This window comes from Amphiura filiformis, chromosome 19, assembly GCF_039555335.1.
Source record: "Amphiura filiformis chromosome 19, Afil_fr2py, whole genome shotgun sequence".
Classification (NCBI taxonomy): domain Eukaryota; kingdom Metazoa; phylum Echinodermata; class Ophiuroidea; order Amphilepidida; family Amphiuridae; genus Amphiura; species Amphiura filiformis.
In genome coordinates, this window is record NC_092646.1 from 16,447,583 (window position 1) to 16,472,342 (window position 24,760).

The 24,760-nt window shown below is 39.6% G+C and overlaps 1 protein-coding gene across 1 annotated transcript; it reads right to left on the minus strand.

The window, feature by feature from the left end:
* Positions 1–790: 790 nt before the first annotated feature.
* LOC140140997 (akirin-2-like) lies at positions 791–11,931 on the minus strand. Its single transcript, XM_072162772.1, has 4 exons — positions 11,486–11,931; positions 6,190–6,660; positions 4,339–4,410; positions 791–1,237 (listed from the first exon to the last, which is right to left on the minus strand). Exons 1-4 carry the CDS (start codon positions 11,667–11,669, stop codon positions 1,227–1,229), a joined length of 738 nt encoding a protein of 245 aa, XP_072018873.1. The 5' UTR covers positions 11,670–11,931; the 3' UTR covers positions 791–1,226.
* Between the last annotated feature and the right edge of the window lie 12,829 nt (positions 11,932–24,760).

A 24,760-nucleotide genomic window follows, 5' to 3' on the forward strand; every position in this document is an offset into this window, starting at 1 on the left:
TGAATCTGTGATGAAAATCCATCTCCAAAGAAATGACTGTGTGTTTTATTGTCAAAAGCGCCCCACAGTCCATATTCTTGGGAAAATCTATAATTTCTGTCTTAACCAAGTGCTATAATACTTTATTTCACACTGAAAGTTGTTAATATGTATTATATATTGATCTAAAGTTCAGAAAATCTGCTTTGTAAAAGTGTAATGACAACCAGGACATCAACATTTGTAAAATTTGAGGTAAAATTACCACAAAATGCCTATTTCACTGAAATTTTGTATCGAGGGCGCTTGTGCCAATTCCACACATGCTCATTTTGTTGGTGATTAATTTTATCACCGATTCAAGATGATTATCAGTACTATAAGCGCAAAAGATTTGAGCTTCTAAGTCCTAACGGTTTTGATATGGCAGCTACTTTAAATTGTTCGATCGGCTTCTAATTGGAATTGTACAGGGGTCAACGAACTTTACTACATAGGAACACACATTGTAACTTTAGGCTCTCGGTGGCCCCCCAGGATGACCTCCGAATTAATTCAAACTTGGCACATGTTAGTTTTGTGACAATAGGAACATTTTAAGACTAGGGACAGATGAATCCATTGACATGAGGGGCATCTGATGCACCCTAATAGGGAGTGTATTAATATCAGTTGGGATAGCCCAATGTGTGCATCATGAAAATTTTGATTAGCAGTTTTTTAAGTTATAAAAGACAACACATTTAAACCGAGCCATATAGCCATTGAACTCTTCTCTGACAGTACACAAATACAAAAGTGTCTTTTTAAATACAATTTGCATGTGTTAGTAAACTTTTAGGCTAGATATATGGTTCCCATAATAACATGTTAACATGTGATATAATATTGGTAAGTCTTTCATACATGTATAGTAGGCCTTATATATCTGACAAATTATTTATGAGTAGCTTGCAGGTATTGGGCTATTCCAGTTGAAATCCAAACCCCTATGGCAGACATGACTCCCGGACATGACTCTAATCATCTACACAGGGAGTGTGAATTTCAAATGGGGTTACCGGTATGGATGCCAAAATTTGTGTGGGCGATTAAGGGTAATGTCTCATGCATGTCTTCCACAGGGGGAGTATGGAATTCAACTGGAATAGCCCACTTTGAAGTGGTGTGTATATAATGCAGATTAAATACATGTACGGCGCGTGTATACCGTCTAGTTGCAAAACTCTGGATTCTTCTCATCTGATTTAGGAAACATCTGGAGAAAAGAACAGTAAAAAGAAAGAAACACAACAAATATTATTAATTAGAATCTGTAAAATGGTCGTCTTTTGTCGTCATAAATTAAACAATAATTTGTACACAGTCAGTGCAGATTAGTATATATATTACTATTCAAAGAATTCAATACAGATATGTTTCACTTATTCAGCAAATGATTGGCTCCAAAAACGGCCGGATAAAGAAGGTTAGACTACAAAATACAAGTTACTTGTTGGTTCACCCTGTACAACAATAAATTACACCTCAATGACAGCGGGAATCAGGGAAGGAAGTCAGACTTAAGAGTGAAGGATTTTAAAGGAAATGAAACTTACATTTTATAACAAAGAGAAACAAAAAAGGAAAAGTGGCAGAAAACTCCATGCACACACCCTGAAATACACCCACCCAACTGATGCCATTTATTGTTCTTTTAAATAGTTCAAGTTACAAAAACATCCACTGCCCTGTGCCTCTTATACAAAAATCATTATGACTGTATTCAATATGCACATCGGCTTTTAATATTTGCCTAGTCTGTCCAGTCGCTCGTCATGTCTCACTGTGTGCATCTTAATCCACTGTTGGACTTACCCGTGCACTGTAAAGTGGTAATTTCGTGTGTGTAATTGTTTGCGCTTTGCTGATTTTGAACTACATTGCTTGTTTTTAATTTCACGATTTTGAGTTTTCTTATAGACCTATTTGCATATTCACATGTTTTATTTTCGCGGTAGCTGTGTTGTGCAAAAATAATGTGCCGCAAAAATTTCTCACTTTTACTCGAAGTCTGTACAACAAGTGTTTGATGCACACTTACAATGTTGGCTACTAAAGGATTCAAATGAAAAAACAAAGGGGAAAAATGGTCTGCTAAACTTGGCTTTAAAAATCATTTTATTATTTTAACAGACAAGGGAGAAGCCCATGTTGTAAACTTACCTTTTTTGTTCCTTTAAGCATGTTAAGGACTTGGAAAATTTAAAATTTTTGTGCAATTACTTTTTCACACTTTGATTCAAAATTGCAATGCTATAGCTTCCTTACCTCTTAAAATATCACGGTAGTACACAAAAAACAATAATTTTTTTTTGCTAAACTGTTATTTTCGTGGTAGTTTCTTGGAACGTGAAAATAAACACAGCGCAAAGACTTTCACAATTAATGGTTAAAGTACAATATTTATGTGGCAGAATTTTTGGCAATAGGGAAAGAACCCTCAAAATTTGTTTGTGACTTGAAACACTTCCAAAGATCACAAGCAATACCTGTACGCATGCATGTCACAAACTGATGCAACAAAAATTAAGGTTGCGAAATTTGCCTGCACATAAACATTTAATTTCTTGCTGGCTGCAATTTCTCCACTCGACTACTTTTCCCTTCAGAACACTATGCAATTTACTTTCCACGCATGTTCTTTATTCACGAGAGATTGTCAAAATCAGGATGATACGTCCATAAAAGGCAACCTGGGAGCATTATTCACTATTATGTTGGGAAGAAAATGCATTATGAACTTTGGAACAAAGGCAGGCACCTTCGGTGAAGCATAAATTATGTGAAGATTGCATTGGCAGGATAAGTTATTGCTCAAATATGTGCATGCATGATTTGCCAAACAAATAAACCTTTGGCTAAAGAAACCAGGAACCTGGGCATTGTCTATGGGAAACTAGTTTCAACCTTTCCAAAAATTATCCCAATGTTGAACACTTAAAAAACAATCAACCAAACAAAATTAAACAATGCTGTGAGGTCAGAAAGATCTTACTTTGGAAATAAATGCATTAAATTATGGAGAAAAAAATTGCCTAAAGAATTTCAGGTTGTTTTTCTACGGACATGTGGAAATTCTCATCCAAAAATTGTACAATCAGTTTTAGTTGAATATTAAAGTTCACATGATTACTTAAAAAACATTTTTATTGTATTTTTGGTCCACTTTCTTTATTTCTGCAGATTTTTTTATAAAATATTCTGATGATTAAAAAAACCCCTCAAAAAACATGCAAAATATACTACAAGTAAAACTTGAAAATTAAATCCAGCTTTATGGTTTGGACTGCTTTTACATGGTATTAAAAATAATACTTCTTGTTTTTAATCAAATATGTATTCAATGAACAAAATGAGTGAATAACATGTCCTTGATACTGTCAAATTTTTTTTCTTAAAAAAACAAATCTGACCCAAGATTTAACATTTTTTCGGTCTGTCGAGAGAGCAATCAAACATATTTTTTTTTCTTTATTGTGCAGAATGTGCACGTTTATCCATACATGTAGGTAGACCTGTTGATTTGCCGGTTACAAAATCCTTCAGTCCATCAAGATCCACCTGCTGATTTGTGCATCTTGGCCTCCAAATTATAGTCCACTAGTCACAACTGTTTTGTGCAGACTAGTCGACTACTATAAAAGTGTCTGACTTTACCCGAATCCTGGGGGACGGAGACCACGCAGTTGTGTCCAAACTGACCTCTTGACCAATACGACCATGTTTGTTATGAACACATATGTACATTTTCAGAACTTCAGATGCGATTCTGTCACAATGACATGCTAAGGCATGGGCGCCGATAGGAATTCATGCCGGGGTGCAATTGATACATAGGCAGTGGTAGACGCCAAAGGATTTAGTCTAATAGAAGCATAGGAAGCATGTACACAATAATGTCCTTCACTTGTGCAGCGGCATTCAAAAATCTACCATTTTGACAAAATAAAGTTAAACATTTTCCAAGCAAAATAAAAAAGTACTAATTTTTTCAAATGAAGTGCCAAAACAGTATAGAAAACATGCAAGAGCTTGCGGGTGCAATGCATCAACATATTTGTGGGACTACTCAACAAGTTACTGTGGAAAGTTTCTGCAAACAAGAAAGGGGGACTGCGATACAACTTGTCTCATACGTGGGACCGGACCATCAAGAAGATCCCTGGTCGTCTCCAAGTGCCACATGACCAGGCCAGCGGATCAGTTGCCTGATGAAGTCTGATGGCATCAGATGCAGCGTAGCAAGTTGTAGTAAGTTCCAGTAAGATTTAATTTAAAACTTTGTGTACATGTAGATGGCAAGGTTGTTGTACTTACAGCTAGCTGTGGTGTCTCTGAAGCGACGCTGTAGCTGGTCTTGGTTGAACTTCACAAACGAATCATATTGCTCTGAAAAACAAGACAAACATACATTTTGTGGAAATTAATGCACTATGAACATGTAGGGCAAATCATCACAGTTTTTGGCTTAATATGCGTTTTTTAACATTTGGGAAAAATCTATTAAAAAAACGAATTCACAATTTTGAGAGTCCTAAACCTAGACACAAAATACTAGGATCATTTGTGGTTGATTTAATAAGAATTTTTAAAATTGGTACAAAATTATTTTAAAGGGCAAAATGGTGATTTGTATATTCTCTCCAGAATCTATTTAAGATTTAATTAAAATAATTATGAAAAAATTACCAACAAATTACATCAACCACAAATGATCCTATATATAATGCTTGGATCTAGGTCCAGGAACTATCCAAATCTGCGGAAAAGAACAAACCCAAGATTTGTTGTTGTTGCCTTTTTGGCAGGAAATTTAGTTTTTTTTTTTAATCTAGATGCATTTTTGGCCTCCTTAATTAAAAAAAAAGCGCAATGATTTAAATAGTACGCTATGCACAGGCACAACGCCTAGACGTTGATCCACAAGCCTCAGCACACTTTACAGGTTGTCGCTGACCACTACGGCCCACATCATTCCATAAACCATTTAACAACAAATCAGGGACTTTGCTGCTACAAGAGCGCACACCCTAGACATTCCACAAATAACCATCGCAACCAGGATCAGCTCCCCGAGTTTCGTACGGCTTACAACGAGACAATTAGCAGTAAGTTCCTTGTCCAAGGGAATTTCAAGCTAACTCAATTTTTCCACGAGAGCATACTACATGTAGGCACTGCCAGGGTTCAAACCCCCAACCTCTCGCACCATAGTCGAACGCCTTAACGATTGAGCTAACTTGACTGCTTAATTCATCGCCTACTACATGTCATTAATTGCCTACTTGTTGTAGCCCAAACTACACAATATTATTTCAATACAAATTAAGAAATTTATAATACTATGATTAAAATTGCTAAAATATTTGCAAGAGTGTAATTTAGTTGAACTCTATAATATTTATACGTAGTAATTATACATGTACAAGTACTAAAAAATGAGATTTATTTCTTAATTCTATTTATTTAACATCAACTCCATTGCCCTAACAGCTTGTTGATGAGCAAATTTTGGTTTTTAATTTGGCAAATCAGCCAGTGCAAGGATTTCATCGTACATTGTAACTAGTGGCCTGTGCCTACATGTACTTGTTCTAGTAACACTAGGGCTCCGAGACTGGTGCCATACATGATGAGGTGTACAATGTACTCAGCCCAGCCACATCCTGTCAAGTGCTAACCTATCATGGGAGGATATTCAACCAATTTCTGCAACATCCCGGTTGAACCTCGACCAGGCAAGAGGTAATTTTTTTCCTTTCCAGGATTGATTATGTTTTAAAAATGTACATCGTTGTTTGAAGCATGTACAATCTTGTTTGAAGCATGTACAATCGAGCTATACTGGTCATTTTTAATCCAAACATCATGAATAATGAGTCTTAATTTCTGCTAGAAAAATAGTACTGGTCACTACATTTGTAGGATCCACAACATGCTCACCCATCAGGGCACAGTTCTTTAACCCCAAATTTGTACATTCATTGAATGACCTTTGAAAATGTGGGGACAAAAACTCATACTCTGTAAATTTGGGTCAAATTTTGCACTATGATTGTTTCATTGCGGTTATTATTAATGCCAAAAATGTTGGGATGAGGCCATTGTGGTCCATATTGGGTGTAGGGGCCTAATGGGTGGTACATTTTATGAATTTTGCCAACATACCTGCTAGTTTACAAGTCAAGACCTTGTCATACTCCTCTCGTATCCGTGATTCCTGGTCCTTCAGCATGCGCTCACAGATCATGATCACCTGACGGAGAGTAAACATGGGTTGATCTTTACTGCGTGCTGACGACGACGTACTCGGGCCGCCGGTCACCATACTGGATGGCGACGGCGGTCCGCTGCCGCTTGGGGAATCGACCATTCCGTGATGCGACGACTGATGATGATGGTGATGATGTTGGAGAGCTAAGTGCGACGAAAACGGAGACATTGGCGATGACACAGCAGCGCCCTCACTGCTCATGTGATGTTGTAACATAGCTAGCGGCTGATGATGACTAAAAGACTGCTGGAGGTGTGGGTGGGTTAGGTCTGATGGCGGAGGACTGTCTCTTGGGTCGGATTCTACTAGGCGCTTCCTCCGTTTTAGCCGCTTCCATTCTAGACATATATTGGCTGCTAGTTGACCTGTAAAGTAAAATGTACATTGTACGGTTTTAAGAAAAGGTTGTTGACCGTTGCTCATTTATTTTGCTATTCAATGATGTACTGGATTTTTTTCTTGTTGAGGCAATGACTATACCCTGTGTGGGCAAGTCATACTTCAGTATGACTTGCCCTGAACGCCCATATGTTCGCAAGCTGACGGTGACATTGCATGAGAGCCTGCCAATTTAAGCTTCCTATAATATCAATTGCAAATAACATACAAAGTCACAAACTTACAAACTTCAATATGCACTTTAAATACAGCAGACCAGCTGTTAATTATTGCCGATCCTGTAGAATAACTAACATAATCGTCCATTTCATGGAATCCCGTTGCTCAGAATTGCCAATTTCATTTTTATCTGTCAAATACGCTGTGTATACGCTCCATTAAGAACAGGTGTGAAACTGATTTTATACCACTCGTTCGCTTTCTCAGAAAAGCCAGCCTCGTGGCTAGGGCATGACGTCATCGGGGACGTATGCAAAATTTAAGACGGGCGTCATATAACCCGTATTGTGATTGGTTGCAAAAGCCATTCTTTGAAATCATAAGCCAATCAATGAACGCGACGGCCTTTTGCGGTATTAATTAATGTGACTCGCCAGTAAAGTACGTCTAACCTGATTGGTTTACAAAACTACTTTGATAATTGCTAAGCCAGTCAGCGTGCTCGATGCAACAACCTCATAGAGGTTTTCGAGAGGCGAATTCACGTGGTGATCCAGCGATCGAGTATAAATTCAGGTTGACAACTGCTCTCGCGCGAGATCGCAGCTGCAGGGTCTATGAATAACAATACATGGACACAATCAGTGACATTTACACAATGCAATAATGAATTATTTATGACATGCATGGGCTGGATTTTACGATCGAGGTAAGGTTTTTGGCCTGTCCCTGCGTGAATATCCTTAGTTTTCAGCATCAAAGATACTTGTGATGACCAGTTTTTTGCGGACACTTTGATAACAGGTAACTTTTATAGGTCATAGGGTAGAAACTATAGTTGTACAATTTGTACGAAATATACATTTTGTCGAGGCCTAAAATGTTTACAAAAATATATTGGTCCGTACGTTGTGCTTTTATTCAGTTGTTCGACGTATAGGCAATGACAACAATGCATTTTAAGGCAGCTGTGTCACAGGCGCATCAATTTGGCATCTTTAAACAAGCTAGCAGGTTTCTGAATTCTTAGCTATGGATTGCCACCAGAGTCTTAGCCAGAAATCAGAAACCACCCGTCCAAGCATACCAAAATTTGACCCTCAAATATAAAACAACTTGTCTATACCCAGGGAAGGGTCACTGGGGTCAAATAAATGTCCTGATTTGGCCTTTACATGTCACTCTGAATTAGTCTCAAGTTCATAACCTTAAAATCATCTGTTTTAGAGCTATCACATCTGTAAAATCCATTAAATCCACCCGTCTAAAATTAGATTAGCCCGTCTTAAAGACGTGTGGACGCATGGCTGGCTAAGACCTTGATTGCCACAGCAAAACAAATTAGATATTTTGCACACAAAAATATGACAAATTTTTGGGACAACCTTAATTTTTTCGTTATTTCAGACTCTGACAACAACAAAGGCCGCCACCGAGCACACAATCAAATGAATAAGTGCCAATTTTTTCGCACTGCGTGCAAAAATTACTTTCATTTTTGCACCATATTTCACCATTTTTTGTGCGTGTGTTACCAGAAACTTATTCTTTCGCCAAACGGTGCTGGATTCACTATACTTCGAGAAATATTCCAACCCCATCCCCCAATGTCAAAAAGAAATCTACGCTACTGATTTTCATCAACAATCGTTACATTGTATTCAGTGTCCGAAATAAGGAAAATATGGAGGTTGTCCCGAGGACAACTAAAGCATAAATTCTGCTTGTCCTCAAAACATTTTGGTTGTCCCCAAAATGTGTCATATTTAAGAGGTAAAATATAGTGGTTGTCCAGAGGAAAAGTACATATCTCAATATGGTTGTCCCCAGTGATTTTTGGACAAGAGGATAAGTGCTTATTTCGAACACTGATTGTATTATGCCCGATTCTGTTAAGTTGGTGTTGACATACCGGTACGTAATTGATGTCTAGAATTCCATTTTTGGAAGTTGCATAAAAATTGGAGTTGCCGTTTTCTTAAAATGGCTGTTTTACGGTCGTCCAAATAAGGATGTAGCCTTGGGCGCTTTGCATAAAACACACACACGCTCTTTTCATAATACGGGAGATCGATTTGCACCCATAAATGTTAGGCCTATGTCAAACTTGTAAAGTTATTTTTTTTAAACTTCCGTGGTCCGAGCTGTGTGTCAAGCGTATACGAGCGTACACACAGAAAAAATAAGCAATCACGCTGATTGGCTGATCAACGCACTTGACAACAAGTCGGTTGACCCATTAGTTGTCTGTTCGGCACGTAGTAGGCGACCTTGTCACTTTTACGCGATCGCAATTCACCAGCGCGTACCCCGACCACGGAAGTTATAAAAAAACAACTTTATGTTGTACAAATTGCACAGCTATCGTTTCTACCCTATGACGAACCGACATACATTGTACCTGTAAATCAAAGCAATTGTTAAGTAGTTTTGTAAACCAATCGGTTAGATTAGGCCTGCTAAGAATACGTGATTTTGGAGGCCAAAAAACGCACCCCGATTTTCCAAAAAACGCAAAAATCCGCGATTTCCTGCCAAAAACGCAAAATCTAAAAAAAAAAAAAAAAATTTTATTTTTTTATAGATTTTTTCAAAAATGTCAAAACGCAATTGGAGCCAAAATACGCAAATTGCGGCGCAAATAACGCAATTGCATATTCTTAGCAGCCCTAGGTTAGACGTACTTTGCTGGCAGGGTCCTGTTAATTAATACCGTAAAAGGCAGTCGCGTTCATCGATTGGCTTACGATCGTGATAAATGGTTTTTGCAACCAATCACAAGACAGGTTACCGTACCGCGGGGATACCGTACCGCCGGTATAAATGGTGCCCGTCGGAAATTTTGCACACGTCCATGACGTCACGCCGCGGTGCTATGTGGCTAAGTGGCTTCGCTTTCTACAAAAGCGAGCGAGTGGTATAAAGTCAGCTTCACACCTGTGATTTATGAAGCGCATCTGACATTTCTTTGTGAAATTTGCGATTCTCAGCAACGGGATTCCATGAAATTGACAATAAGTTATTCTGCAGGATCGGTAATAATTAAAATTTGTTTTATTTTGTGACTACACTGAGTAGTTAGTGCAAGTTGAAGTTAGTGAATTTGTGGTTTCGTAATAAGTTATGTACAAGAGTGTTCTCAGGAAGCTGAAAGTGACAGGCCGTTAATAATAATATGTCAACTGTAAAATGAGTTTGGCGATTAGCTGGACGCATCACACATGAAGTATATAACGTGGCATATCCTCAAAAAGTTTTGACAATATAATTTCTTTTCGTTTGGCCGTGGCACCATTTTTCGTGTTCTCAGGAAGCCTTCCTTCCATTGAAACATACACTTTTTAAAGTGCATTAACCCCTCTGCAGTTAAATGGCAGCGTGGACTCGTGGAGGGCAAGCAAACAATTTTTTTGGCCTGATATGTTGGACAGGCATAACACTTACAGGTATAGGCCTCTAGGCAAAATATTTAATTCTCGATCATGAGAGCCAACTTTGGTATGCACCACAGATATTTGCGTCAAGCGTACTACGCAAAGACACACGCTTATACGGAGCAAGCCACAACTGGGCGCAAGCACATCTTTTGAGAATTGACCAATCATGGTATTTGGTATATAGTAGGTATACATGCTACATTGTAGGTGAATTCAAATTTGCCATCAAACTGCATCATTTTTATCAAATTAAAGCCCTTGAGTAAACAAAGCCAAAAATGAAAACCTTTTTTTCATAGCACTTTCCGTAGCAAAGTTACATCTTGTCAAAGATTGACTTTCATCAAACAATGTCAAAAAGATTCAGCTAGCAAAATTCCCCAAAACGGCATTTCGGGGGCGTTTCTAGATCTTAGTCTCAATATGATGATAGCAGCTTTTTTTTTTTTTATTTCTATCAAAATCCCTCTAAAATTCCATGTGCGAGTGACTTATCACCATAAAAAATCATATATTTGGGTCAAGTGAAGTCATGGAAGTATAGAAAACATATTTATGTAGGTTTCTTTCTTCGGCCAGTTGTTTTAAATTTCTATGTAAAAATGCATTGACATTGTCGGCGAATTTGGCCGACTAGCACGGTTCGATTTAGAGGGGTTTTACATGCACAAATGCATGTAACTTTGGCTCTGTGCATGTAGAATTTTGCCTGTGCATGCAAAATTTTGTGTTATTTGGCCCATTTTGAGGGAAAAATTGGAGTTGTGCATGTACATTTTATTTTCTAAATCGAACCCTGCCGACTAGCAAATGTGTTTGCCTGGCATACCTATATATAGTATACCTAGTATCAGATTAGATTATGAATAAGGAAATGTAATAAGTCATGTAAGTTCAAAAAGTAAAATGACAATTTGACAAATCAAATGGATATATTATTAAAATTAAGTGTCTATTTTCGGGTTTTTTTTAACTTTAAATTTTGCCAAACACTGCAAAACTTAAAACTCCATGAGTCAGGAGTCAATAGTGATACATTTTTTTGGTTTAAATTTTTTGTTTTGTTTCTTGAGATATTTTCGTAAATTTCATTGTTCAGTGCATGAGTGTTTTTGTTTATAGAGAGATTTAAATAAACCTATGGCTATGACCTTGTTGTACAATTGTTACGGTATAAATCAATTCAAGAACTTACCCGGTGAAAGACTGGGCGAAACTGGCAAAAAAGGTGAAGGCTGACGACATGACTTTGGTGGAGGTGTTGACATTGATGTCCTAGACGGTGATAATAAAGGAGAACATCGTCTTCGTTTTGGTGATGCTCCTGGGCTGTGTAATGGATCGAAATCTAGAGTCCGTTTTAGTGTTGCACAGGCCATTTTTACGAAAGTCTGTATTTGGCCCGGAAAGGGTCAGTCCCTTTCAAGTGTACTTCTCACTAAACACAAGCAGAGCTGGTCTTAAAAATACACCAGGATTCTAATCAACGTATATCCTTAAAAGTGGCAGAAATTCAAAAATAAATATCCTATACACAACCCGATGCAGAGAGATTCAAAATTCTCATTCCTATTCAATTTTCTTCCGTAGAATCAAGATGGTCGCTCGTCGATCGAATATCTGCGTTCCGAAGCCTCGGTTTCGAAACCAAAACATTGATAAATAAGTAGTCACAAGAGGGCGTTTTTAACAACTTTTTTTGCGTCAGACAGTACAAGACAGGTACGACAACAAAACGCGTTCACAATTCAGGAATCTAATACCGGTAAGTTTCTTCAATCTTGACAGAGTGTTGATCGCAGGTTGGGTCGCAGGCCCGTGGCCAGGATTTTTTGGGGTGGGGGGGTGCTGATTTTGAAAAAATGGACTTTTTCTTCCAAGGGGGCAATTTTGTGAAGTTGACTTTTCTTCCCCAAATTTGGACCTTTTGGCCAAAAAATCGTTTAAAAATATGATTTTTTGGCTCGCTACGCTCGCAAATTCATAAAATTTTGGGACTTCTTATATAGGCCTAGGCCTACAGTACTTTTGCAATTTTTTGGATCAAGATGTTTACAAGAATTTTTGAATTATCTGTCAGTTTAGTTGACATTTGACAATCCTGATCCCAGATGATCTTATTTGCGGACCGGGCAATATCCTTTTGTCTGAAAATACGTAGGGCTTTTTGGCCTAGTAGTGAAGGCCTATAGATGGCAAATATATAACTCAAATTACCAATCACATCAATTAAATCTGCTCGTGCAGGCTTGTTTAAAAAATATTAAATAAATTTCCGATATGTCCCGATATGTACCGGTACACGATTATGTTTGTGAAAAGGCCGAAATCTGCAACTTGAGAAGCAATTTAGCCAAGCATCCAGATCCTTTCTTTCTTTCTTTCTTTGGTTTTAATGGCGCCTTCAGCTACTATGGCTATTTGCGCCAGTTACATAATCTCCAGCATCCAGTACCTTCAAACAAAACCATAACAAAAACCAAACTAGCACATGGAGCTAGTGAGTTAGGATTTATACAAATTACAGCATTGTCTTCAAACATTTAATATTACATCACCATTACTACACATTTAAGTTGTTATTTAACAATAATGTATATATGTTGTAATGTAAAAGGTGAAAAATAAACCTTTACCCACACATTTCCTGTACACTTACCACACCTGAACTATACACTATGTACATAAGATGCATCTTGACTCACAGAGCCAAGTCACAAATCTCAACAAACTCCAATACCTCCCCTATTGGTGGACTTGATCCACCTAAAAGCCCTTTCAAAGAAAAAACAACTCCCAAGTTCTCAACCTTTTCCATTAGTTCAGCCCTTTGCCTGCTATACTTACGACAATCTAATAAGAAATGTTCAACTGTATCTAACACATGACAGACCTCACAACGACCATTCGGGTGCTTGCCTACCAGGAAAAGAAAATGTTTGAGGGACCTGCATACACCAAAACGCAGTCTATGTAACGTAACCTCATGTTTTCTGTTAACCGACCAGTAGTGCATTTTGTATGATACCTCCGGACAAATTTGTTTCAGTGTATTGTTTGCATTGTATGTATTCCAGTGCTTTTGCCATTCCAATTTGAGTTTATTTTTCAAAATATGTTTAACCTCCGATTTATTCAACTTAAGTTGCACATCAACTATTTTTCTAACAGAAGCTTTCTTCGCAACCATATCCGCCCATTCATTTCCAAACAAACCACAATGTGCCGGCACCCAAACAATGCATACCGCCATCCCTTGATCATAAATAGAGAAAATCAGCCTTTGAATTTCTACAATAATCTTATTACCTGCATCAAAAGTACTTACTGCCAGAATAGCACCCATACAATCACTTAAAATACAAGTATCCAATGGTTTCACTTCATCAATCCATAACAACGTCATCAAAATAGCCACTAATTCAGCAGAAAAAATAGAAATACCAGAGGGAAGCCTAAACCCCTTGGAATATTTGAATGACGGAACAACAAAACCACATCCAACATGTCCAACACTAGACTCGACCGACCCATCTGTATATATGTGCAAAGCCGTACAGTATTTTGAGTTTATCTCCTTAACAGCCATTTCTCGTTTTTCAGCAACGTCCATGTCTTTGTGTAACATTGTGTGAATATTTGTTGAAATATGTATATTTCTATAGTCCCAATATGGTATTGTTGAGGGTTTATTTGAAAAAATCTGCCATTGTATTTCTTGTATCCGAACCTCAAAAGGAAGACGCTGCCTTTTAAGCCGCACTCTCCCAGTGTAAAAATAATGTTTTTGCCAACAATCGGTGAGCAACTTTTCATTAGGATGGTTTTCATAACATCTTATTGCAATAGCATAGTTATTTGCTAAAAAATCACGCCTCATATGCAGGGGTGGTCCCGGGGGGTGGTTCCCCACACTCAACTTGAAGTACAGTTAATGAGGTTCTGCAAACTGCACCTGCACATATTTTAAGTGCTTTATACTGGATACTATCAAGCTTCCTCAAAGAGTCATGGGATGCTGAGGCAAATGCCTCGCATCCATATTCAAGAATAGGTCTGATCATGGCCCTATATATACTCAGCAGCATTTTCCCATCAGCTCCCCATTCATTTGAGGAAATACATCTCAACAAATTAATTCTTTTTTGACATCTCTCCCGTACATTATTCACATGTTTCGCCCAGGTCAATTTTTCATCAAAATTTAAACCAAGAAACTTAGTGACCTCTTTAAATTTAACTGCCACCCCCGCAAGCTTCACCTCAATATTAGCCTTAATTCTTTTACGAGTAAAGAACACCCCCACTGTTTTCGGGACTGAGATCTTAAAGCCCCATCTCTTACACCAGCTGGAAATGTTATCCAAACTCTCCTGAACTTTTTTGGTAGCATACTTTATGTTACGATTTGTCTTCCATACCGCCACATCATCAGCAAATTGCGACACCTGCACCCCCTCCAAAATTGATGGGAGATCATTAACACATACATTAAAAATCAGTGGACTAATAACACTTCCCTGAGGGACTCCATTTTCTATATTGAATTCATTTGATAAGACCCCATTCACCCTGACCTGTATAATTCTGTTACTAAGGAAATTATCAATCCATCTCACTATACGACCTCTAACTCCTAACATCTGCAGCTTGATAATGGCCCCTTTGCGCCAGATCATGTCATAGGCTTTCTGAATATCTAAAAAAATGGCAATTGTACTTTCCTTATTTGCAAAACCTTTTTGTATTGATGATTCTAAACTGACTAAATGGTCAGTGGTTCGCCTCCCATGCCTAAAACCACTTTGCACGTTACTCAGCAGATTTTTAGCTTCAAGGAACCACATTAATCTTTTGTTAACCATTCTTTCCATAAGCTTACATAAGGTTGATGTCAGTGCTATTGGCCTATAGGACAATGGTTCGGTAGCACTTTTGCCTGGCTTCAACAGCGGAGTAAGAATTGCTTTTTTCCAAGCATCGGGACATTGTGCTCTAATCCAGATTAAGTTAAACATAATGAGAAGAATCTGTTTAACGTACAGAGGAAAGTGTTTAATAATTTTGTTACTAATGCCATCTTTCCCCGGCGCAGTACATTTTGTTTTCCCAATAGCTGCTTCCAGTTCTGGCATTGTAAATGGTTCATTCAACATGGAATTCTCATCTTTCTCAAACTTAAATTGACTCTCTGCTTTCTCTTTGATCTTTCTAAAATCTTCCTCATAATTTTCCGTACTACTAACCTTGGCAAATGCCTTTCCAAGAAGATTCGCTTTATCCATTTCTGTCACTGCCATATTCCCATCACTCTTTAAAACAGGAATGCTTGAGTAAGTTTTTGTTCTACTAATATTACGAACCTTCTGCCACACTAATACTGGGGAGGTATTTGAACTAATTCCATCACAGAACTTATGCCAATCTGCAGCCTTAGCCATTTTGATAGCTCTACGAGCTGCCGCCCGTTTTTTCTTATACTCAATAAAATCTTTTGGAGCCCGTGTTCTACGCACAACTTTCAATGCTTCTTTCTTTTCACCAACTGCCCTTTCACAACTCTCATCCCACCACGGAACAGGGGATTTGTTATTTGATATAATTTTAGTTTTTGGAATGGTTGCCCCACACACTTGGTTTAATTGCAGTATAAACTTGTCATAAATCTCATCCACAGTTTTTGTGGCATCGGGTTTACTTATTATTTCATGACAATCTTCATCAAACTTTGCCCAGTCTGCTTTTTTAAAGGACCAAGTTGGGGTCCTAGCTCCCTGATTATAATACATTTTAACACCATTTTCAATCCATATGGGGGAATGATCACTGCCCCAATTATCGTTCATAACCGACCAAGTGCACTTACCAGCTAACTCCCCAGAACAAAAGGTCAAATCAATACACGACATTTTGCCTGTACGTATGTCAAGCCGTGTACCTGACCCATCATTTAAACATACCAAGTTGAAATTGTACATAACTTCCTCAATTATATTCCCATTTGCATCATTATCTTTACTGCCCCAAAGCGTATTGTGCCCATTAAAGTCCCCGCATACAAAAATAGGACCCTGCAACTTGCCAAGAATTGGGTCCAGAAACTCTGGGTTGAGCTTACGATTAGTGTTATAAATGTTAACCAAGCTGATTTTCTTGTGCACTTGTGACTCACAAATTTCAATGCACTGATATTCAACCTCTGCATCCCCAAAATCAATAACTGAGACCGCCATGCCTTTCCGCACCAAAATAGCTCAAAATGGCACACCCACCACGATTTTTCTCGACCCCGTTGATCACCCTATCTTTACGAAGACAATCGTACCCCGGTAACGAAAACTTATGTTTCCCCATCAACCATGTTTCCTGCACACAGATAATGTCAGGCTTTACTGCCATATCGCCAACGGCTTTTTTAAATTCTGCACCATGTCCCCTAACCGACTGAGCATTCCATTGAAGAATATTTACCATAGCAAGAATTAAGAACCCCAACACAAGACCCACTTTGCTTCTATTTATGTCTGCCATTTTTTCCTACTTTATCACTTCTATATTCACAAGACTTGTATGGGAATTGTGTTTCTGGTACTACCACACTTGTATCACTGTAAAAGTTTTCATCATCCTCTAGATCGGTTTCACTTTCGTACACCTCATCTACCTGCAACTTACTGCCACTCCTATTGTTTGCACTGCGTAATGGTGCAGTTGTATTTTTGTGCGAGTCTGTAGTTCTTGTCCCTTCATTCACCCTTTTTGTTTGATTTAGTTTATTCTTAGCCTTACTGGTTGTATTTCCATTACTGAGATGCTTTGTGTTTTCATTAGCTTCATTGCTGTTTTGATTGTTTGTGTCACTTCTATTTGCCTTACTACCACCATCTGTGGCAGTATTTCCACTTTTCCTAACACTCCCACCACCTGTGGCAGTGCTTCCATTTACCCTGGTACTCCCACCCCCTGCGGCATCAAGCTTACTTCTATTTGTCTTTATACTCCCACCTCCTATGTCAGTATTATTTACTCCACTTTTGTTCTTATCTAAATCAAACAGATTCTGTACCAGTGTTGTAATAGCCTGTTGTCTTGGTTTTATATTCTTTTCCTTCTCAAATATGGTCATTGCTTCCATTATTAAATGAACAAATTTTGGGACTATTTCAAGAGACGGTTCACTAGTTGTTTGCGTTGACGCTTCACATACATTGGTTATTGGTATTGACACTCTAAATGCAGTAGGAACATATTCTTGTGACAGCACTGCTTTTTCAACATTTCCTTGCTGACTTCTTTCTAAAATTTCCCCATCATTATCCTGAATTATTTGAGTTCTTCCATAATTTCCCGAAGCCCGTTGTTTTACCACTTTAGCCGCCTCGGAATATGACATGTGGTTGTTTACCTTTTCTTTCTGTATTTCTTTTTCAACTTGCATCGTTCTACAACCTGCATATGCTGCCGAATGATTATTACCACATCGACAGCACTTCGGACTTTCTTTATCTTTGCATGAATCAAAATTGTGTGGCCCCCCGCACCGCACGCACCTCTGGCTCCCCTGACACCTGTCAGCTGTGTGTCCCAACCTTTGGCACTTATAACACCTCATTACGGGTGGTACATATGCGCGCACTTTGTACTTCTCATAACCTAGGCTCACTTCATCAGGACATTGCTTTTTGTTAAACGTAATACACACAGAAAGGGAATTTTCAAGTTTACCATCCACTCTTCTTTTTAACCGTCTTGCCTCTGTCACCCCCAAATATTTGCACCACTCCACTATTTCCTGGTCTGTCACATCCATTGGCACCCCAGATATTACACCCTTACTTTGCAATTCAGATTTTGGATACTCTGTTGTTACTACCCAATTCCCCATACTGGTAATTTTTTTCAATTTTGCAGCCTGAGCTGCTGTGAAACAAGTAACAGCTATGCCATTCTTTGCTTTGTTCACTTTCTTGATACAATCAGTCCCTACTTTATTCAGTGCTTTTGCTATTTTAGTTGGACTTGCCTTGGACAAATTAACATCTGCACTCTGTATTATAACAATCACTGGTTTTGGGTCATGTAGGTTTGGCTGCCTGACTGTTGGAGGTGCAAACTCATCCGGCAGCCCCTCACTGTCCCCTCCGCTGCTACTGCTTCCACCGACAGAGCCACTCGAGCCACGCATTCGTTTCTTAATATCGTTTGGACCATTCTTCCGACGACTGCGTGACTGGCGTGGCCTGTCAGTAGCTACCGCAGCAGTATCATGGTATGACAGCGAGTAGCCGCCTTCCAAATCCACTTCATTTTGCTGTATATTCAACAAATGCCTGACAGCCGTTGTTGTTTCCTGACAATCCATATCCTCACCATTTTTATTCATGGTACCCCTGTCTGGCCCCGGACCGGGCATGCCGGCCACGTGGCGTTAAGCGAGGCCAAAGGTTAAACCGTTGGCCGTATACAACGTCAACGACAATGAACAAACAATATCCCAAAATGAATATTGGACCTCGACAATGCTGTAATTTGAAACCTACTCACCTGCTTCAAACACCGTGCTGAAACAAAACAAAAAAATTAGCTAACTAGACAAGTCAAACAACCCGTCAAATATTATAACTTGAACTGAAGGACCGGAGCACAACAGATACACGTCTGTCTTCTGTCGCAACCAAATTCTCCTCCAGCATCCAGATCCAGATCCAGAATTAACTGTGATGAAAATGTGATTTACAGTATCCATGGTATCCAGGGGCCGGGAAGCGAGGAAAAGCTCCCCAGGGATGAAAATGGGGACGGCAAAGAGTAAAGTGTCATTAAAATGACTCCTAAAAATGGGACGAAAATTTGACAAATGTGGACGAAAATTTGACAAAATGTGGACGAAAATTTGGCGCCCCCCACCTCACACTAAAAAAACTTGATGGCTACGCTGCACAGTGTCATCGACCCTATATCTTCATGGCAGAAATCGCCATGGTAGGTTGAATCCACAGCCACGATTGGCCATTTGGTTCAGACCTTTGAAGCTCTTTGAGACGAATAATTAGTCGAGGGACATGACTAAGGCTACTCACAATAGCCGGGTATTGATTTTGGTTGTGCGTGAATAAGCTTGTATACACCAATCCGAGAAGCATTTACTGTATTTGGCCCTCTATTGACGGCAACACGGATGTACCAGAGCGGGAGATTTAATTCGTAATTCAATACTCATGATTGTGTATTGAATATCACTGTTGTGTACAATTCCCGGGTACAATTCTGTATAGCACACAATAAATAATGGATGGAACCCCCGACCTCGGGACACCGCAGTTTTACATCGGGGACACCGCAGTAATGGCGAAGTCGGATAGGTGTATACCCCATTGAGGTCAATGGTCACCGACTTTTATACTGCCTAGTAGTGAGTGCAGCTGTACTACACGCCAGGGCCGTAGCAAGCGGGGCGGCCGGGGATGCCATGGCCGCCCCACTTTTTTAGAAATTTGTTATGTTTTTCTATATATCTTTATTTCAATTTGGGCATTTATTTGTAATTTGGCCGCCCCACATTTTTCAACCTTGCTACGGCCCTGCTACACGCTGTAGCCATACTGGACCAACGCAATATAAAATTAGAGTTTTGGTTAGATGTTGAGTTCAAAGCGCACGGCCAATTTTCAAAGCGCATTCTAGCGACTATCATATCTGTTCAACACGTATTTTCAAGTGTATGAGACCAAATCTGGTTTCTTGAGAAAAAATCATTTACGGGAGATATTCATCATTTTCTAACCCGGTATCCGAAGATTTTCGTCTGATATCAAAATCGTGCATAGCAATTCACGTGTATCGATCCCGTGTATTCATTTTAGTGTCCCTTCTGCACCAAATAATTATTAGCCAGGCGGTGTCGGTGTGCGCTGCTATGTAGTTTATGTTAGTTACTGTAGGCCTACTAATGATTATTTCATTGGCCTATATTCAGTGATTGCCTTGTATCACTGTGTCCTTGTATAAAATAATATATAAAATTACAACTTGATAGCAAGAGGCTCACAACCCCGGCCCCAACTCAACACAAAAGTTGGCAACCATGCATGAGAGTTACCAAATCTTTCAAAGACCCCCTTTGCAATGATTTTTCATCACTCAAGGTGGGCCTGTGTTCATCATCAAACGAGAGCTTAGAGTAAGAACTAGCTATGTCCACAATTACATGTTACTCATTTCAGCAACAAATGGCTGGTTAATTCTGCCCTCCATAAATGCAAGTGAGTTTGGGGTATATGCATGCACTTTAAAACAGTTAATTAGCATGGTTAGTTAGACGCAAGTGACCATGTACATATACCCCCAAAGTCACTTACATCATAATACTAATCATGGCGTGTCCGTCCGTCCGTCAGTCCGTCCGTCCGTCCGTCCGTCCGTCCGTACCTCTGTCCGCGAGCTATCGCGTTCGCGTCCGCGCGGTTCGCGTTCACGCGGTGCGATATCGCGTGCTCGCGGTGCGCTATCGCGGAGTATCAACGGGAGTGTGCGCGGAGTACAGTGCGCGCATCGGAAAAACATTACAGTGTGACTAACAGGTGCATCTCATCGGACCAATAATTATAGGCCTTATTTTCAGCACATTATGTGACTGGACACTACGAATCAGCCGTAAACTCGGCCCCGGTCAATTTTGTTTTATTTCGTGTTTAGAAAATATATATCATAAGCTTTAAAATAGTATATCATTTGACTTCAAACGATATCCAGAAGCGGGGTTATGGTTTGTTGAATTCCGCTCCTTCAACAAAATGGTACCTTTTTTCGGTTTTGTGTCTCTTTTTCCACATTGCAAGTAATAATAAAGTCATAATTGGCAGTCATTTCAAATCATCCCCAAGTCAACGAGCTTCAGGAATGTCCTCTCATTGTTAATTGTTGGTTATAGACAAAATACAATGCAATTGTAACCCACCACTCGAACAGAATTTAGCCAAAGCAAACAAAGACTAGAGCTATTCAATTAATGATTCGATATGTAGAAGATTATTATCCTCTTCAGCAATAGGTATAAACGCTATCAAATGAGAAACATGTCGCGCATAATTGAGACAAAAATGAATACGACCTTCACACACAATTTGCACTGTATCTCAGAATACAATTTGCCGAGTTTACGGCGCATTCGTAGTGTCCACTCACATATTTCAATACCGAACACGTGCACACACCCCACACATGCATATAGGCCTATTTCAGCAGAACATGACTATTTCCGAAATCCTCCAGAATGGTTAACATAAAAATTATCCGTTGTGGTAAGGCCTATAACCGTTTTTGCGTTCACGTTGATTTCATTACTTTAGTAACGGCCTAAATCCACGTCCAGATACTAATTTCGGTTTCTCTAAATGTGGTAAGAGTGCAGGGCTTGGAAGAGGCGAATGATGGGTTTCCATGATTATGGGTAGGCCTACCGAACTACCGAAGTAAGCATCACACCTATAAAACAAACAGAGTTGATTAAGTTGTGTCAAGTTGGGTCTTGATCAGACGCATTTCATAGTAGTAGTCATAGGCTGTATAAGGGTATAGTTGCAAACAGCTTAGGGTACCAGCTTATTTGATGCAGCTTGTTGTTCTGAGTAATTTGACACCAATTTTATTGAAATCGGCCAAAAATTGAGACAGTGCCGGCCAAATAACGACACACAAAGGGGGGGGGGGGCAGATTTTACCTTTATTCTCTAGTTTTAAGGGAATTTTATCACATTCACTTTTCACTTAAAGCTTTCCTCCCATGACACAGGTAGGTCCTGGAGATAGCTGCCTAGCCACTATGCTTCGCCACTCAGCTCTGTTGTTTGCCATCCGACCGGCTTCTACTACGGATTGGATTCCCACTGCACTGCAGTTTGCTTTGATGTTGTCCATCCAGCGCATTGGGGGTCTTCCTTTAGGTCGGTTCCCTGGGATCCTTCGTTCCAATACGATTTTTGGATATCTGGATGGAGGCATTCTTTTCACATGGCCATAGTAGGACAGCTGTTTTGCACGGATCTTGTTCATTACAGTGCACTGGTAATCAAGGGTGTCTCTGATTGAGGTGTTCCTAATCCTGTCCCTTCTAGTAACACCCAGGATTTTTCTGAGACAAGCCATTTCAAATACCAGAAGTCGCTGCTCATCACGTTTTTTGATTGTCCAGGCTTCAGAGGCATAGGTTGCTATAGAAAGCACCAGTACTTTGTACAATTCCAATTTTGTTATGGTGGATATTTCTTTGGATTTCCAGATGGGGTTGAGTTTTTGCATGATGCCCATGGCCAAGCCAATTCTCCTTTTGATGTCCTTCTCGCTGCTTGCCTTTTCAGTGATCACTCCACCTAGATAGATGAATGATTCCACCTGCTCAAGGATGGAATTTCCAATGGATATGGTGGCTTTTGCTGTTTCTCTACCAATCACCTGGACTTCGGTTTTAGCGATGTTTATGGTCAGACCAAACTTCATGCTTTCATTGTGTACTTTGTCGACTAGAGTTTGGAGGTTAATTTCAGAGTCGGCCAGTAAAACAATATCATCGGCAAATCTCAGGTTGTTGATGAGCTGTCCTTGAATTGTAATTCCAATGCTGACATCTTCAATAGCTAGGCGTAGGACCAGTTCCAGCAAGATGTTAAACAGCTGGGGGGAGAGAATACATCCCTGTCTGACTCCTGTTTGAGTGGTGAACCAGTTTGTCAGCTCTTCATTCACTCTTACTGCACTTTTAGAGGTATTATATAAGGCTTGGAGAAGTCTAACCATTTTTCTAGAGTAGCCTAGGTGGTCCATAGCCTTCCAAAGACCTTCTTGCCAAACAGTATCAAAAGCTTTTTGATAGTCGATGTAGCAGCAGTATAGTGGTTTCCCTATCTCCGTGCATTTTTCAGCCAGTTGTCGTAGGGAAAACAATTGGTCCACTGTACTCATGCCTGCTCTAAATCCTGCCTGAGATTCTGAGAGGATCTCTTCAGTTTTCTTCTGGATTCTAGATTGGATGATCGAGCAAAATACTTTCCCTGCCAAGCTCAGGAGGCTGATACCTCTGTAATTTCCACAGTCCATTTTATCCTTTTTCTTAAATATGGGGACAATGATTGCCTTCCCCCAGTCCTCAGGAATTACTTCAGACTCCCATATCTTGTTACAGAGTTTTAGAAGAGCATTACATCCAGCTTCTCCTGCTGCCTTGATTTCTTCTGCTGATATACCATCTTCTCCTGCTGCTTTATTTCCCTTGAGGCGTTTGATGGCCAGTTCCACTTCAGATTTGAGAATGTGGGGCTCTATGTCTTCTGTTGAAGTACTTGGTAGAGACTGTAAGATACTTGTATCGGATGGGATGGGTTGATTATACAGCTCTTCATAGTTTTCTTTCCATCTGTCCTTTATTTTCTTGTCATCGGTGAGCACCTCGCCACCTTTGTCCTTTACACCTCTCATACGAGTAGATTTTGATCCAGTGATGGTCTTGATGGTAGTGTAAACCTCTTTGGTTTTCTTTGCATCATTTGCATGCTCCACATCTTTGCACAGATTTTGAAGCCATACTTCTTTGCACTCTTTACACTTCCGTTTTATTTCTCTGTTGAGAAAGTTGTACCTTGGCTTTTTTGAGTTGTCTTTGAGTCTTTCCTGCTTCACCTTACTTCTTTCTTCCGTCAGCTTAAGAACTTCGGCAGTTAACCAAGGTTTTTGTCTCTGAGGTTTCTTTGCTCCTAGGACCTTGTCAGCTGTTTCATTAAAGCCTGACTTAATATTCTGCCATAGCTCTTCCGTCTCTATGTCTGTGTCGGTAGTTCAATTAGTGGGTTAAATTTTCCGCCAATTGTTACTTGGTAGTCACTGTAAGTCTGCTGTAGGTACAGTTTGCTTACATCAAATTTCTTGATCTTGCATTGTTTCCTCTGGATCTAAGTTTCAGTTTAATGTTGGCTAAAACAAGTTGGTGGTCAGATCCGATGTCTGCGCTGGGAAAGCTGCGCGAGGAAGTCACGCTCGTTTTCCATTTTTGTCGTATTAGGATAAAATCGATCTTGTTCCTTGTGGAACCATCTGGGGATTCCCAGGTCCACTGGCGACTTGGTTTGGATTCTTTGAAGAGAGTGTTTGTGATACACAGGCTATTCGATGAACAAAAGCTTAGCAGCTTTTCACCTCTGTCGTTTGCTTCTCCAATACCAAACTTCCCAATAACGCCATTCCATGGTTCCCAGTCGATACCAACTTTCGCGTTGAAATCACCCATGATGATAAGGATGTCTTGGGAAGGTGTTTTATTTATTTCCAATTGCAGTTGGTCATAAAAGTCTTCAATATCTTCGTCTGGGTATGACGTTGTAGGTGCATACACCTGCATAATGGTAGCTGTTCCTATTTGAGTGCGAAGCCTTGCTGTAATTAGCCTTTCTGAAATAGGATTGTAGCCGAGGAGTGATCTCTG